Source organism: Bombyx mandarina, chromosome 16, assembly GCF_030267445.1.
Source record: "Bombyx mandarina strain Sakado chromosome 16, ASM3026744v2".
Classification (NCBI taxonomy): Eukaryota; Metazoa; Arthropoda; class Insecta; order Lepidoptera; family Bombycidae; genus Bombyx; species Bombyx mandarina.
This window is the reverse complement of record NC_143222.1, coordinates 12,810,878-12,825,919: the sequence shown is the minus strand read 5'-3', so window position 1 is coordinate 12,825,919 and position 15,042 is coordinate 12,810,878. Positions and strand designations below refer to the sequence as shown.

The window sequence follows — 15,042 nt, the reverse complement described above, 5'->3', positions numbered from 1 at the left end:
GGAAGACTAACAATTAGTGATTTCTGCTTAATTGATTTTCGGCCATTCGATGTAATTCTTGTGTTTTCCTTACCTATTCGCTGATTAACCTTAGAGAATTTGCTAGTTCACTAGTCCTAGCAAGAGGAGTGATTCGCAGAATCTACCACCAGATCGGAATCGCGACCCACTGAGATCTGTTATTCTTCACGTAAACTAATGCAAAAGTTATTTTCTCATCGTAGAAGCTATACATTAGCTTTTACGTATTTTATTACAGTCTTCATGTAGTACCTAGATGTAATCTTTCAATCAGATTAAAAATTAATGATTGATTTGTGATTATTTTTTTTACTGGTGGTAGGACCTCTTGTGAGTCCGGGCGGGTAGGTACCACCACCCTGTCTATTTCTGTCGTGAAGCAGTAATGCGTTTCGGTTTGAAGGGTGGGGCAGCCGTTGTAACTATACTGAGACCTTAGAACTTATATCTCAAGGTGGTTGGCGCATTTACGTTGTAGATGTCTATGGGCTCCTGTAACCACTTATCAACAGGTGGGCTGTGAGCTCGGCCACCCATCTAGGCAATAAAAAATAATATATAATGTTATTATATCAATATTTTTAATACATATATTACAATTTCTGTAGTAGATGATTGTAAGTTCCGCTACTATTAATAAGAGAATCAAAACAACGAAACCGAAGAAAAGTGAATGCAAAATAATTTAAAATCAAACACCAAATCATTTACATCATTTAAGGCTAAAACTGACAGTGACAGTGCGAACTGCTAAATGTCAAGACGAATTCGAAAATAAAGTTACGGTTGTGTTTAAAAGATATAGAATTTTAGAATACAGATTTTTATTTCGTGTCAATAAACAGTCAAATGAAAAGTTAATAACTTACCAAACGTTGAGAAACATGGAAGATTTCGATGTATTCACAAATAAAATACATATCACGAAGCCGATTTACAAGAATATATTGAACAAATTCGCTAAGGATATACCTGCGACTCCATTTGGTCCTAATTATCAGAGTAAGTAATTATACTCTTTTAATCTCGCTCATAAAATCGGGTCTTGAAGCATGTCATCAGTACCTATGTAAACTCAGATTTTTCTCTTTTAACTTAGACATAACGTGGCTACTGAGTAAATCAAAACGTTACGTACTTTTATCGTACCATGATTATTAGTTCAAAAGTACAAACGTCAGCCGTTGAGTATCAAATTAAAAAAGAAACTTTCTGAAAGCAGTCCTTAATTTAAGTAAGGAAAGCTAAGGTGGTTCATAGAAAAAAATATATCCAAACAACTAAATAAAGCTAAATTAACTAAATAAAACTGAATAAAAATAGAACTGAGTAAAACCCTATTACACCGGTTTAAAAACTACACAAATGTGAAAATACATCATTAAGTTTTCAACGTACATAAGTCAATTGTTTGTTTTTCGTCAGGTGCGAGAAAACTGTTAGCTGAACAATGTTTGATGGACGGTGACGAAGCTGGATGTGCGTTTCACTTCAGTGAATCAGTGTTTGCTACTTTAAGGACCATGGCAATTTATAGGGATGAGCAGATAAAATTAGCCAGTAAGTTTATTCACAACTAGTAAACTCGATTTGCTTGACTGGCCGGATTCAGTTTGATTTTGACGTTGTCACTATGAAACTTCACAGGATCACTGGCTAAGTAATGAAGATTACTTGAAAATTTTATTTAAATCAATCCAGTCATTTTGGAGTCTAAAGGGAAAATACACATTTTTTAATCCAATCAAATGGATTTGTTATGGGAGAGGTCCTTAAATAAATAAAACTGATTAACAAATTTTTATGAATTTTTTTGAAACGAACTTGTAGAAATGTGATTTTCTTGTATCTATGGGGTTCTGTAACTAGTATGCATTAATTTGAGCCCAGTTAGTCTGTTGTAAGTTTATTAGAAGTTAAGACTTAGAATAGAAGACATAGAATCTTAAAGCGGTTCTGTTCATCCTGATGAGGTGACTAGATTGGCCATTTTACACATTAAAAATCTGTTTTGATTTAGTAATAGTGAAGACTGGCAATGTAAAGGTTGGTCTTGCATTGATGAATTAACAATGCTGTTGTTATAAATGCCTATTACATCTGTGGACACCTCACAGCCCGCCAATCTGATAGGGCTATGAGTTCCTGTTAATAATAGCAGATGTCATGGTTAACTTTTACAGCTGACCCGCCTTTCAAACTGGATTTGATGAATAGTCCAAAGATAGAATGGACAAGCTGTGGAAATTTTAATAATTAATAAAATTTAAAAAATTAAATCAAATTATAACAACAAATGAGTAACAGTTTTAAAGGAAAGTTTAATATTTGATTTCAGATGACAACCTAAGAAAGATAACAAGTTACATAAAACCTGTACAAGAAATAATTGAAGCTAATCCAAAGTAAGTGTGATACACCCTGGACCCTTGGCACTTGAGATGTCATGATTACCACTTATTTTGGTGAGCGAGATTCACCTCTCAAGTGTAAAAGGTTAAATTGTTCTGGTAAACAAGATCTATATTGAACATAGCTATTTCTATTTTCATAATAAGTCTTGTAATCAGGCCTATTCTTACCCACTTGCTTACAAACTATTACTAAATATTATATATGAAATACATATCTTTGCTCTAATGGCTCCGATGTCATTCATATTGTTAAAGGTAATAATGCTAGCCTGGTAATCTTTCTCGCAAGAACCTCGAAACATATTAAGCTTAATTTAATGTAAATGATTTTGATTGCATTAGACTAGTAGTTATTCTTTGTTTACGCTGCAGGAAAAGTGGTTGACATGTGGAAGTGGCTATGATATTTTGGTGTGCCATAGCTAAAGTTAGTTTTAAAGAACTCTAAACTTGACTGACTACCCAAACGTTTCTTTTCCAGGACTGATGACCAATTTATTGATAACTTAATTAAAATAAATGACATAGATGTAACGGGAGTTTTAGACTCGATCAAAACAGACGATGAACTACCATTTCACCAGAGATACTTGAAATTCAGCTCTGAAAATAATATTGACAACTTCAGGAGGATACTGAAGGAATTGCCGAAAGGTCTGCAGCTGTATTAAATTTTATTTAAATCAATAATATAAAACCAATATATTTATACTATATTGTGCATTTATAGTAAATGGAATAAGAAACACACATTTGCTAAAGCACCTAGCATGCTATCCCTTGTTCGTTGATGGTACTATGTCAGAAACCTGCTGAGAATTGCAAACAAATATTGCAATGTTTTTTTTACTTATAAATCAAATCAAATCAAATCAAATCAATATTCTCATACATGTACACTAAAATATGAGCCTTAATGAAGAAACAGATAAAGTTCCCAAATATAATATTGTTAATAATGGCACATCCATACTGTCTGTCTTATTTAGAGCATTGAAAATTAATAACTGAATGTAAACAGATTATTATTTAATTACTAGCTGAGTGAGCCGCGATGTTACCCGCGGTTTTTGTCGTACGTGGCGAAGTTAGTCTTAAAAAAAGTAGTCTAAGTTACTCCTTATATCATCAGCTACCTATCAGTGAAAGTCTCGTCAAAATTGGTCCAGCCGTTCCAGAGATTAGCCGGAACAAACAGACAGACAGACAAAAATTGTAAAAAATGTTATTTTTGTGTATGTACCGTATATATATTCATATGCATGTAGTAAGAAGCGGTTATTTCAATATTACAAACAGACACTCCTATTTTATTTATATGTATAACTTATGTATTATTGGTATACTGTTTTGTCCATGTTTTCATACTTTTGACATAATTAGACTGAAATTAAACAATACCGTTGATAATGGAATATGGTATCAGTTAATTGTTTTCACACAAGTCTTTTTTAAATTCAATTAAATTTAGTCTTCACCCTCTTTTCTCAGCATGGGTAGCTCTCGTAATTTTCGTTGCATGTCTATGGGCTCTGGTAACCACTTAGCATCAAGTGTGCTTGTTCACATATTTATACAATAAACAGACATTACTAGTTTATTCTACTGTAGTGTGAGTGATGAGAGGTAATTTTCATTTATTAATTAATTTCAGAATGGACAGTAATACAATTGACCGCACCGTACAATCCGAATGAGAATTTGAAGCAAATGGATGAGTTCAGAACAGAGGTGGATTCGATATATCTAAGCGTTTTCACTAATGATTACTTAGATGATAGTGATTTGGGTCCATTTACTATAAACATTCCAGCTAATCGACACAAAGGTGATTTTTGTTAAGACACGTCCAGTCCCGTTGAGGTTTTATAACATTGACTAGCTGACCTGGAAGACTTCGTAGTGCCTCAACCGATATTTTTTTATTTTCTTCTTCATCATTTTAGGTCTTTTGACCTAAACTTTTGTATAAAATAAACTTAAAACAAACAAAAGGAATCCGTCCGACGGGGGATTTTTATTCAATTCGGAGAATCTTCATATTTATGTACCGTTTAAACCTTCTCTAGACTTCCACAATAATTCAAGACCAAAATTAGCCAAATCGGTCCAGCCGTTCTCGAGTTTTAGCGAGACTAACGAACAGCAATTCATTTTTATATATATATAGATAGATTACCATAAGTATGTTTTATCAATTTTATGTTAGTGAAACACCCTTTTAACCCTTATGAGTCGAATATGAACAACAAATAAAAAGCTGAAACGATGATCCATAAACAGTAGCAACCGTCGTCAATTCACCAAGCTGAACAGTCCATGGACGCCAATAAAATGAGATAATCTATTATGAATCTACGTAAAAAAGTGCCTAGAATAATATTTGAATATAAAAATATAATGTAAAAAAAGAATGTATGTGTGTATGTACATATATGTTCATTTAAACCTCCAAAACCGTTAGCCCGATGTGAAACTTTGTAACACTTATAGAGGGCGACTTCATCCGATGAACGTAGCTACGTTAGTGCCGGATAGGTGGCGCTGGTTTTTATCTTTTCAACAATAACTCCGATTGATATTAAATCTATATATAAAAGGGAATGTATGTGTGTATATATATGTATATTCACCTAAAATTATCCTATGTTATTATCTTTCTGAATCATCTTATGGCATTTATGTTTTAATATAAAATTGTATTCTGTGGAGGGCGGCGTCGCGGGCGCAACTAATAAAACCATAATTTCCTGTGCAGAAGGCGAAAGACCACTGTTCACGGAGCTGTACTCGTTGTTGGACGAAAACTACAAGACCATCGAGAACGCGCAGTTCCTCAACAACAAGAGGCTCGTGCAGGACTACTGGGCCAAGCGCGAGGACATTGACCTCAGAATGAAGGTACACTTTTATTTTCCATCAAAGGAATCTTTTTTTTTATTTATTTTTTATTGCTTAGATGGGTGGACGAGCTTACAGCCCACCTGGTGCTAAGTGGTTACTGGAGCCCATAGACATCTACAACGTAAATGCGCCAGCCACCTTGAGATATAAGTTCTAAGGTCTCAAGTATAGTTACAACGTGTAGCTATTACTCAAAACAAAGACCTCTTGTGAGTCTGCACGGGTAGGTACCACCGCCCTGCCTGTTTCAGCTGTGAAGCAGTAATGCGTTTCGGTTTTAAGGGTGGGGCAGCCATTGTACTGTTAAAAATGAGACCTAAGTACTCATATCTCAAGGTGAGTGGCGGCATTTATGTTGTAGCTTGTTCACCCATCTAAGCATTAACAAAAAAACACCAACGCAGGTCTACTGGCTGAAGTCTGTCTGTTGAGGACAGCCAACCCTATATTTCTTGCATAGACTAGTGCACAAGCTCACAATACCCAGAGTGGTTGTCGGCCCTACAAATGTCACAATCAAAGGATGTATTGTTGAATGGTATAACTATAAGGAAGAGTCTAAACTTAGCTTATGTTAGCGTTGTGAACTCCCAAACACTTAACAGTCTCTGACGGTCCGGGGATAGTTGTCATCCCTGGCTCGGTCAATAAAATGTCTGCTTTCAGAGTGTAATTAACGTGATGGACAAGGAATGGCTCGGCGGATGGGGCAGCTTGCTGACTGGTAAACTTATTGATACGAAATGGAAAGAAAAAATCAAGAGCACAGTACAGAATACCGTCTCTGACTGGGGGTACGTTGTCAATATTTTTTACAAAACTTATGATAGGAAGTGCCTCAGTTATGTTTTATATTACAAAACAAATTAGCAAGCTCCGCGCTTGTCTCACAGCTTAGAGTTTAAATTCATTTAGTCTATTATGGAAAGAGCTTAATGTTGTTGCCATAATCACTTTTCGGAGAACTCCAATCAGTGACAACTTGAGCAGATAGAAAATATTGGTTAAAATTTTTCCTCATTATAACAGTAAAGGGTTCTATGAATGAAATATATAAATAACTGGGAACAAATCATGCACGATCATCTGGTCACAATTTAAGATTCTTTGTTTTATGGGTAGTAACTTAAATACATACTATATACCTACGTTTAAATATATAGATAATAAACACGTAAATTTCACACGTTCGTTACATGTTTGCCCGGCATGGGTATCGAACCCACGACCCTCTGCGTATCAGTCGCGGTCGCTAAGTTCTGCACCATCGAGTCAATCAAAACTATTTATAAATTATCAGCCTAATCTTTCGTCTTATATGAAAAAGATTGCTTTGGAGTTTCTTTTTTAAATCATAAATCGTGGTATAATCTTACGAGTCCCTCGTTCCGATGTCTACCTTGAGGCATGAGTAGTCTCAGCTATATTCAGGTAAACACAATGCCATGGGTGGTGGTGTAATTAGGAAGAACGGTGGTGTCAATCTATGGGGTTATTACACCGTCTCTACTCAAGGTGGAATTCGGAGGACCGGTACTAGCAGACTGTGTCCTGTTATACTAGACTGATGTGTTTTTTTTTTTATTGATTAGATAGATGGACGAGCTCACAGCCCTCCTGGTGTTAAGTGGTTACTGGAGCCCATAGACATCTACAACGTAAATGCACCACTCACCTTGAGATATAAGTTCTAAAGTCTCAGTATAGTTACAACGGCTGCCCCAACCTTCCAACCGAAACGCATTACTGCTTCACGGCAGAAATAGGCAGGGTAGTGATACATATCCGCGCGGACTCACAAGACGCCCTACCACCAGTAAAATTCCATCGACTAAACCAAACCTTATTTCAGGTTAATGGGACTAAATGAGAAGCAAATGATACTCCTGTACAATCTCATGGAGAGTTGCCCGGTGTTGTCATCGCAGCAGCTAAAATCGTGCATAAGGAAAATCCTGACGGAACACGGCAACACCGAGCGTTTCAGACAGGCGCTGACGTGCTGCGAGAGTTGCAGCAAAGATTTTAATTTACTGCATGAATTGTGTCTGAAATGTTTGTCGAAATGCTTCGAGGCTGTCCACCATTTTACGTTGGTCGACGCGATACGAGCGTTTTCTCAGCTGGCAACTCAGATAAAGGACTGCAACGAGTGGGCAACACTGAAGAAAGCTAAACGACACCCCGTCATATTGATTGTTGATGAGGTACGTGTTAATTTTGGTCTGGTTCCGTCATGGAGTCAAGAGTCAGCGTCTGTGCTGAGGCGTTTGTGGGTCTGTGCAGTCTCCTTTGGTACGTGAGGTGGCTAATGAGTTTACGGACAGGGGGAACGCGGTAACTGCCGCTAAGGCTCATGGACATCACACACTTTATACGATAAGGTCGAAGTTACAATTGGGTGTGATGATGCTTCTCGCGAACATTGTCTGAATGATGATGTCCATCTAAGGGCTCACAGCAGTGGTAGGAACTTGAGGAGTTGTTATATATGGCGACTGGATTTATTCAACACTGGTGGATCTTACAAATGTTATCCAGAATAAATTTCATTTTTATGTACTATACTGAGTCTAATGTTGAGTGGTTTTTGGAAGTCTCGTTTGAAGAAGGACATGTCATAGCGCTCGGATAACTCTGTGCAGGAGGTTCATTCCAAAGCCGGATGGTACGTGGCAAAAAAGATCTCTGGAAACGCACTGTCGATGAACACAGCGGTTCTAGGTAGCACGAATGAACTCTACTCCAGTGGTGGCGGGTGCTCCGGTCGTCGTCCCCACCGAACCCGTCACTTGCGATGAAGGGCTCGACTAGTAAATTAACCCATAGACACAGCCCACTGAGTTTCTCACCGGATATTCTCAGTGGGTCTCGTTTCCGATCCGGTGGTAGTTTTTGGGAAACACTGTTTTTGCTGGGGGGTGAGCTCACCTACACGCTAGGGTAACGTTTATATAACCTCTCAAGGTTATCGAAAAAAGTTAGGTTAGGAAAAAAAAGGTGGCGGATCCAAGGACAAAAGGAGGTCATTTCAAACAGTTCCTCATCTGAAGTGTGTCGGCAGGCGCTGGACACGTTCCCGTGGGAGAGCACGGCGGCGCTGCGCGAGCACCCCGCGTCCCGGATGGAGAACGTCCACTTCCTGTACCAGCTGTACAAGCTGCACGAGGGGCGCGTGGCGGCCGGGCACTACGTGGCGCCGGGCGGCCGCGGCAGATACGTCATCAACCCAGGTCCCACGGCTGTAGCTCCTCGAGGCTGTTAGCGGATTTAAACGAAATCGCCGTGGCCTAAAGGATAAGACGTCCGGTGCATTCGTACGTAGCGATGCACCGGTGTTCGAATCCCGCAGGCGGGTACCAATTTTCCTAATGAAATACGTACTCAACAAATGTTCCCGATTGACTTCCACGGTGAAGAAATAGCATCGTGTAATAAAAATCAAACCTGCATAATTATAATTTGCGTAATTACTGGTGGTAGGACCTCTTGTGAGTCCGCACGGGTAGGAACCACCACCCCGCCTATTTCTGCCGTGAAGCAGTAATGCGTTTCGGTTTGAAGGGCGGGGCAGCTGTTGTAAATATACTCAGACCTTAGAACTTATATCTAAAGGTGGGTGGCGCATTTACGTTGTGAATATCCATGGGCTCCGGTAACCGCTTAACATCAGGTAGGTCGTGAGCTCGTCCACCCACCTAAGCAATAAAAAACTTAAAAAGATAGGAGAAAAGTGATGAGTGCAATGAAATCACTCCCCTACCAGCCCCCTTGGGACATGAGCTTGAGCTTGAGCTTTTGTTCAAATAAAAATGAAACCACGCAAATTGAAGCGTGCGACGCCTCGCGACCGACTATCAGTACGAACTGAAATCATTGAACAAGTCTGTATACTTACTCCCCTCTACTCGTACTCAAACTTATCCATAAAGACAACTTTTTTTTTTTATTGCAGAGAAGAATTTAGGCCGAATGGAGAAGAGAATGAAGTCGTTCGTGGAGTACTGGTGCGAGTCGTGGCGCGGCTGCACGGGCTGCGCCCCCACGCCCGAACAGTTCATAGAGTACTTGAACGAGGCAGATATATTCCTGTGAGTTGTTGTAACTATACTTGAGACCTTAGAACCTATATTTCAAGCTGGGTGACGAATTTATGTTGTAGATGTCCATGGGCTCCAGTAACCACTTAACACCAGGTGGGCTGTGAGCTCGTCCAACCATCTAAGCAATAAAAAAAAGTTGTAATCTTGAGACGCACCAGCAAAATATCTTTTTTTATTGCCTTTGTACGAAAACAGGCATACGGCCCACCTGATGGTGAGTGGTTACCGTCGCTTATGGTCATCAGCAATGCCAGGGGCAGAGCCAAGGCGCTGCCTACCATTAAATACTCTCGTTGATAAGGAATGTATATTCTTTCTAAGAAGTTAAGTACAATATCCCGAAAAATACTTTGAATTGTTATATACTACATTGAAAGAAAATGCTATATCTAAAAGTCAATAATGACTACTTTCATTTTAGAGTTGAAATTAGAAAAATGCTTAGAGTGTGTTCGTCCACAGAGCATATAAAAATATAGGCAAAAGTGTCTGCTCGAATACAGCCAATAAAGATGTAATTTTAGAACAAACAAAATTCAAACATATTTAATGAAAAACATTGGTAATTAAAGAGATTATTTTTCGTGAAAACTTTATTTTGTATAATCGGCTAGGCAATTTCTTTTAAATTGTTTTTTAATCAAAGAAAAGAAATAGGAAAAGGTAATGATGCCTATTCTTTCATGCCAACTTGACACGAGGCATGCGCTGACTCAGCGGACGCATCGCTGTAGGGCGGCCCGTGGACCTACTCGCATCCCTTATTGTGTAGATTAGCCCGGTGTTACTGCTCGGCAGGTACTGCGGCCACGGCGACGGGTGCCGCTGTGCGGGGGGCGGCTCCGTGGTGGAGGGGGGCGGCGCTCGCGGCGTCTGCGTACTCGCGGGCTGCGGCTCGGTGCGCCTGTGTCGCACGCAGCCGCGCCGCCCGCCGCGCGCCGCGCACCTGCATCTGCACGTCGCCGGCAGGTACGTACGCACACACCGGCATATACTCATACACACACACGCAAGCACGCAAAAACCACGCAAAACCAAAACAACCACACACGCACACACAAACTCGCGAACGCACACACGCACTCTTACGCACGCGCGCACGCACGCACGCATGCACGCACCCACAGGTACACACGCACGCATATGACAACTCCAACATTACTTAATGTCTGCAGATAATATTGCGCATTACAAATTAAATATGTAATTCTTAAAACCTTCAGTCCAATGGTGGTCGGCATGCTATGGGAGGTGACCGACCTAGAAGTGGACAAGGTGGTGACGACGATGATGTCCCTGTACGTGCCGTCTCGACAGGCGCTGCCCTGGTCGGCCGTGGGGAAAACTAAATGGAGCCAGGGGATTATCGGTAAGGCACGCGGGAGCAGACGTCCCCGCGCTTATTTTTATTCATTGTGTTCGAAACTAATCTGTGGGATTTCGAGTTTTTACCACGGCAACACTGGTCGCGAATTGACGGGACATCGACTTTTTGGCGGGAACGCGAGCAGTGAAGTTGTTTGATTTGATTTATTTTGTTTATTTAGTGTTTCTTCAGGTCTAAATGTGTAATAACGGTGGTTTATTAATTGTTTAATATCTGTGAAAGTGCACAAATGTGGGAAAACGAAACAAAGCCGCTGGACGTACTTCACGGGATCCCCCAAAAAGTCCACTGAAAAAATCTCAGTAAATGACCACCATTTTACTGAGGTTATATTTCATCCCATATCATTTCATCTCATTTCATTTAATTTCATCTCAGTTGATTAATGTCTCAAATTAATCATCTTCATTTCATTTCACATTTTACAACATTATCATTTTTCATAAAAATAAGAATATAATTTAAAATAAGACTTAAAGGTCTTAGTTACCAAGTCATAAAATCCCTTTCAAAAAGAAATCCATTGTTTTGATTATTATTTAAATCTTAAGATATCATTTTGATTAATGTCAAAAATGTAGGGTAGGTACCGTGGCGTCATTATTAAAGACAGAACGTGAAGAGAGTTGGGTCAAAGACACGATCAACATAGGTCAAACACAACACAATCCATTTTGAATGCTTATACTGTAACGTGATTTGCCTCAAAGATTCTGTTCCTAGCCGACAAATAAATAAAAAAGGCATTGTGATCATAAACTGAAACTGCTTGACTAGATGTGAGCCCGCCCGGCTGCCCGGCCCGGCCGCCGCACGAGCCGCAGCTGCTGCGCGCGCTGGGCGCCGCCCGGGCCTCCACCAACTTCATCATGATCGCCAGCAGCGTGGTCGCCAGGGGGCTGCCCGTCAAGAACTACCAGTGACGTGACGACTCTGTGTATTTTGACATATGGCAAGTCTTGAGAACTGTCACATTTGACACTTCGACATGACAGTAGGTAGCACCGGCACAACTAGGTAAAACTCCATTTATTTTTTAAACGGTTTTATTTAGCTCGACCCGTACGGAATTTGTTTTTTATTTATTTGGGTCAAAATTAGAAATTGAAATTTAAGCACCTTCCCGTTGTCAGATTGATCTGAAATTTGGTACACACATTTAATTTAGATGACAATACAATATAATAAAATCAATGACATTATAAATCTAAGATGGCCGCCGATACAAAATGGCGGATTACATATTTTTCCTTAAACCCCTCAATATGGGTATCAAATGAAAGGGCTACACTAGTAAAACACGATGATTATGTCAAAATTTAAAATTCAAGAAGGACGCCGCTCCAATATGGCGGACTAGGTACATATTTTTCCACAACCACCACAATATGGGTATCAAATAATAGGACTACTTACACTAGCAGAATACTGTCATTATGTCAAAATTTCAAACTCAAGATCGACGCTGTTACAAAATGGCGTATTAGGTGGGGGCATGATTTGTCGTGTCGAGAACAGTTGCGTCCAAGATTATGTGACGTTAAAGGGGCAGATAAAAAAAAATAGGTAATTAGATACCTCGTTAGTAAGCGATAGCTATAACACCCAATTTAAGGCAATAGGTTAAAACGTGCCGAGGACTGTATAGCATTAGGGTGGATAAAAGTGTAATGTCGTCAGCGCTTCTCCCTCAAGATTGGGCGCATCTTGTTGTATATTAAGCCTTGCCCCTTTACTGGACCTCTGGGGGGGTCGACCGTCAAAATGCCCCTTAATCGTGGGAACAACATGGTAACAATAAATAAAAAAGCAAACAAAAATAAAAACGAAACTGCTACAAAACGAAAAAGAAGGCTCGAAAAGGCAAAAGAAAAGTATAGAACGAAACGTGCAAAGGAAAGTGAAAATGAAACCCATAGTCGACTACAGAAACGAAGAGAACGGTTAGCAACAGAAACACCTGAGCAACATGATACCAGGTTAATAGCACAACGTGAGAGACAAAGGCAGCTGGTAGAGTCAGAAACACCTGAGCGTCATGAGTGCAGACTAGCATCACAACGTGACAGACGACTCTTCGTCTAGCTCTCTAGCTAATAGCGTCAAAAACACCCGAGCGTCATGAGTCCACGCTAGCATCACAACGTGACAGACAAAGAGAGTTGTTAGCATCAGAAACATCTGAGCGTCATGAGTCTAGGCTAGCATCACAACGTGACAGACGAAGAGAGCTAATAGCGTCAGAAACACTTGAGCAACATGAGGCCAGGTTAACAGGACGGCGTGAGAGACGAAAGGAGTTAGAAGCTTCAGAAACACCTGAGCAATGCCACGACAGGTTAAATAACCAACGTGAGCGTGCACAGCAACGCAGAGCTGAAAATCATGTACAAGCGTTTGAAAATGCTATTAACACATCGTGTGTATACACGTTTGGGACATTTGCACCAAGCATTGTTATCCTAACCAAATTCATACTGTACGTTACAACACAGCTGCATTAGAATATCTACCTGCAGAACTGTCTTCAAAAACAACATTACTTTTATGTTCGCGTGCCAAACACATGTGACCAGTAATAAAACAATAGCACCATCAAAGACGTACTGGAATAATCTGGATCCAGGTTCAATACCAGATGAGATTCAAGCGCTGACGCAAGCAGAGCAGCGATAGCTGTGTAGAATCATCCCGTTTGTTAAAATCGTAAAATTTACTGGGCTATACGGGCAGTACGGTTTCCGCGGACAAGCAGTGTTGTTTGCCCAAGATATCTTTGAGATCAGTGAAAGATTACCTAATATGCTTCCAAGATCTTCCAGCCAGGTGGGTATCGTTGTAGTTACAGAACGTTTGGAGAATTTGAACATCACAAGAGAATTCACAATATCTCGCGAAAAAGTCTACAGCGCTTTAAGATGGTTAACTAGAAATAACCCGCTTTATAGAGATGTACGCATTGACGAAAATGTCCAGATTAGTGAACAAGACTTAATACGACTTAGTGTGCCAGATATACCTGAAAACGGTGAACCTGAAAGAATTGAAATTCCAAATGTATTCATTAGTATTAATGACGTTGCTAGAATTATTCGGGCTTCATGGCATCAAGGTGACCACAGCGTTTTCACTTCGGGATTTGCCGGCGTGCAATGTAACGGCATGCACGTTATTTACCCTAAAGCCATACAGATTCCAGCAAAATTCAATTATGGTACGGCTGAAAGAAAGATGTTGCCCTTAGTTTTGTCATGGGCATCCACCGTCCATAAAATGCAGGGCAGCACCGTCGACCATGCAGTAGTATATTTGGGCTCAAAATTGTTTGAGGAAGGACAAGCATACGTGGCTCTAAGTCGAGTCAAGTCTCTGGACGGGCTATCTATGTATTGAGGAATCAGATTGTACTAAATTATCAGGTAAGAAACCATGTAATAATGATGCACTGAATGAATTAAATAGAATGAGGAATATTCGGTAGACAATTTCACTAAATACTAAAAACAAGAAAATAAAAATCGGTAAAAAAACTTTTAAGTTAAACGGTTTTATTTTATGTGCACTGAAAACTACAAAATAAATAAATAGTTACTTACCTATCAACCTACGTAGGTGATCTCGGTCATTAATATCTCTGATGGTGGTGGTTGTCATAACATGAACCATGTCAGCGGCCGAAAGGCAGTTCATGAAAGAACACTAACACCAGGGTTTGCTTGGTAGGTAAACTAAGCAGCCCACACTATAACAAGTAAGTATTTTGACCTTCTAGTTCAGAAATATTTTAGTACTAGGCAGAATAGCTTTTAGGCATATTAGACTAAAATAAAAACGTGGGGCCCCTCTGAAATCATACCTATGGCAGAGCATATCTTATACTTTGGTAGATCATGAGCTCGGCGTTCGCTGGTGAAGCCGCCACGGCTGGTTATTGATAGTCAAAACCTCCAGTTACGATTATGGTAACTCGATTCAGCGGACCCTGGACTCCGGAGCTATGTGGTTTCGGATGCGACCGGGATAAACCGCTAGGATGATGATGATAACGATTATAAGCTCATGATCTACCAAAGTATAAGATATGCTCTGCCATAGGTATGATTTCAGAGGGGCCCCACGTTTTTATTTTAGTCTAATATGCCTAAAAGCTATTCTGCCTAGTACTAAAATATTTCTGAACTAGAAGGTCAAAATACCTACTTGTTATAGTGTG

General features: G+C 39.9%; 1 protein-coding gene across 2 annotated transcripts; it reads left to right on the top strand.

The window, feature by feature from the left end:
• Positions 1 to 766: 766 nt before the first annotated feature.
• Sse (extra spindle pole bodies like 1, separase) lies at positions 767 to 11,926 on the top strand. Of its 2 annotated transcripts, none has more exons than XM_089733796.1 (13): positions 767 to 1,023; positions 1,447 to 1,581; positions 2,360 to 2,426; positions 2,917 to 3,089; positions 4,090 to 4,263; positions 5,194 to 5,336; positions 6,006 to 6,133; positions 7,192 to 7,546; positions 8,404 to 8,572; positions 9,295 to 9,430; positions 10,241 to 10,411; positions 10,666 to 10,811; positions 11,602 to 11,742. In XM_089733796.1, the coding sequence occupies exons 1-13, from the start codon at positions 906 to 908 to the stop codon at positions 11,604 to 11,606; spliced, it is 1,920 nt and encodes a 639-aa protein (XP_089589922.1). In that variant the 5' UTR covers positions 767 to 905; the 3' UTR covers positions 11,607 to 11,742. The 2 variants fall into 2 exon arrangements, with proteins under 2 accessions (XP_089589922.1, XP_028026735.2); XM_028170934.2 differs by having other exon boundaries at positions 768 to 1,023; positions 11,607 to 11,926.
• Positions 11,927 to 15,042: the final 3,116 nt, after the last annotated feature.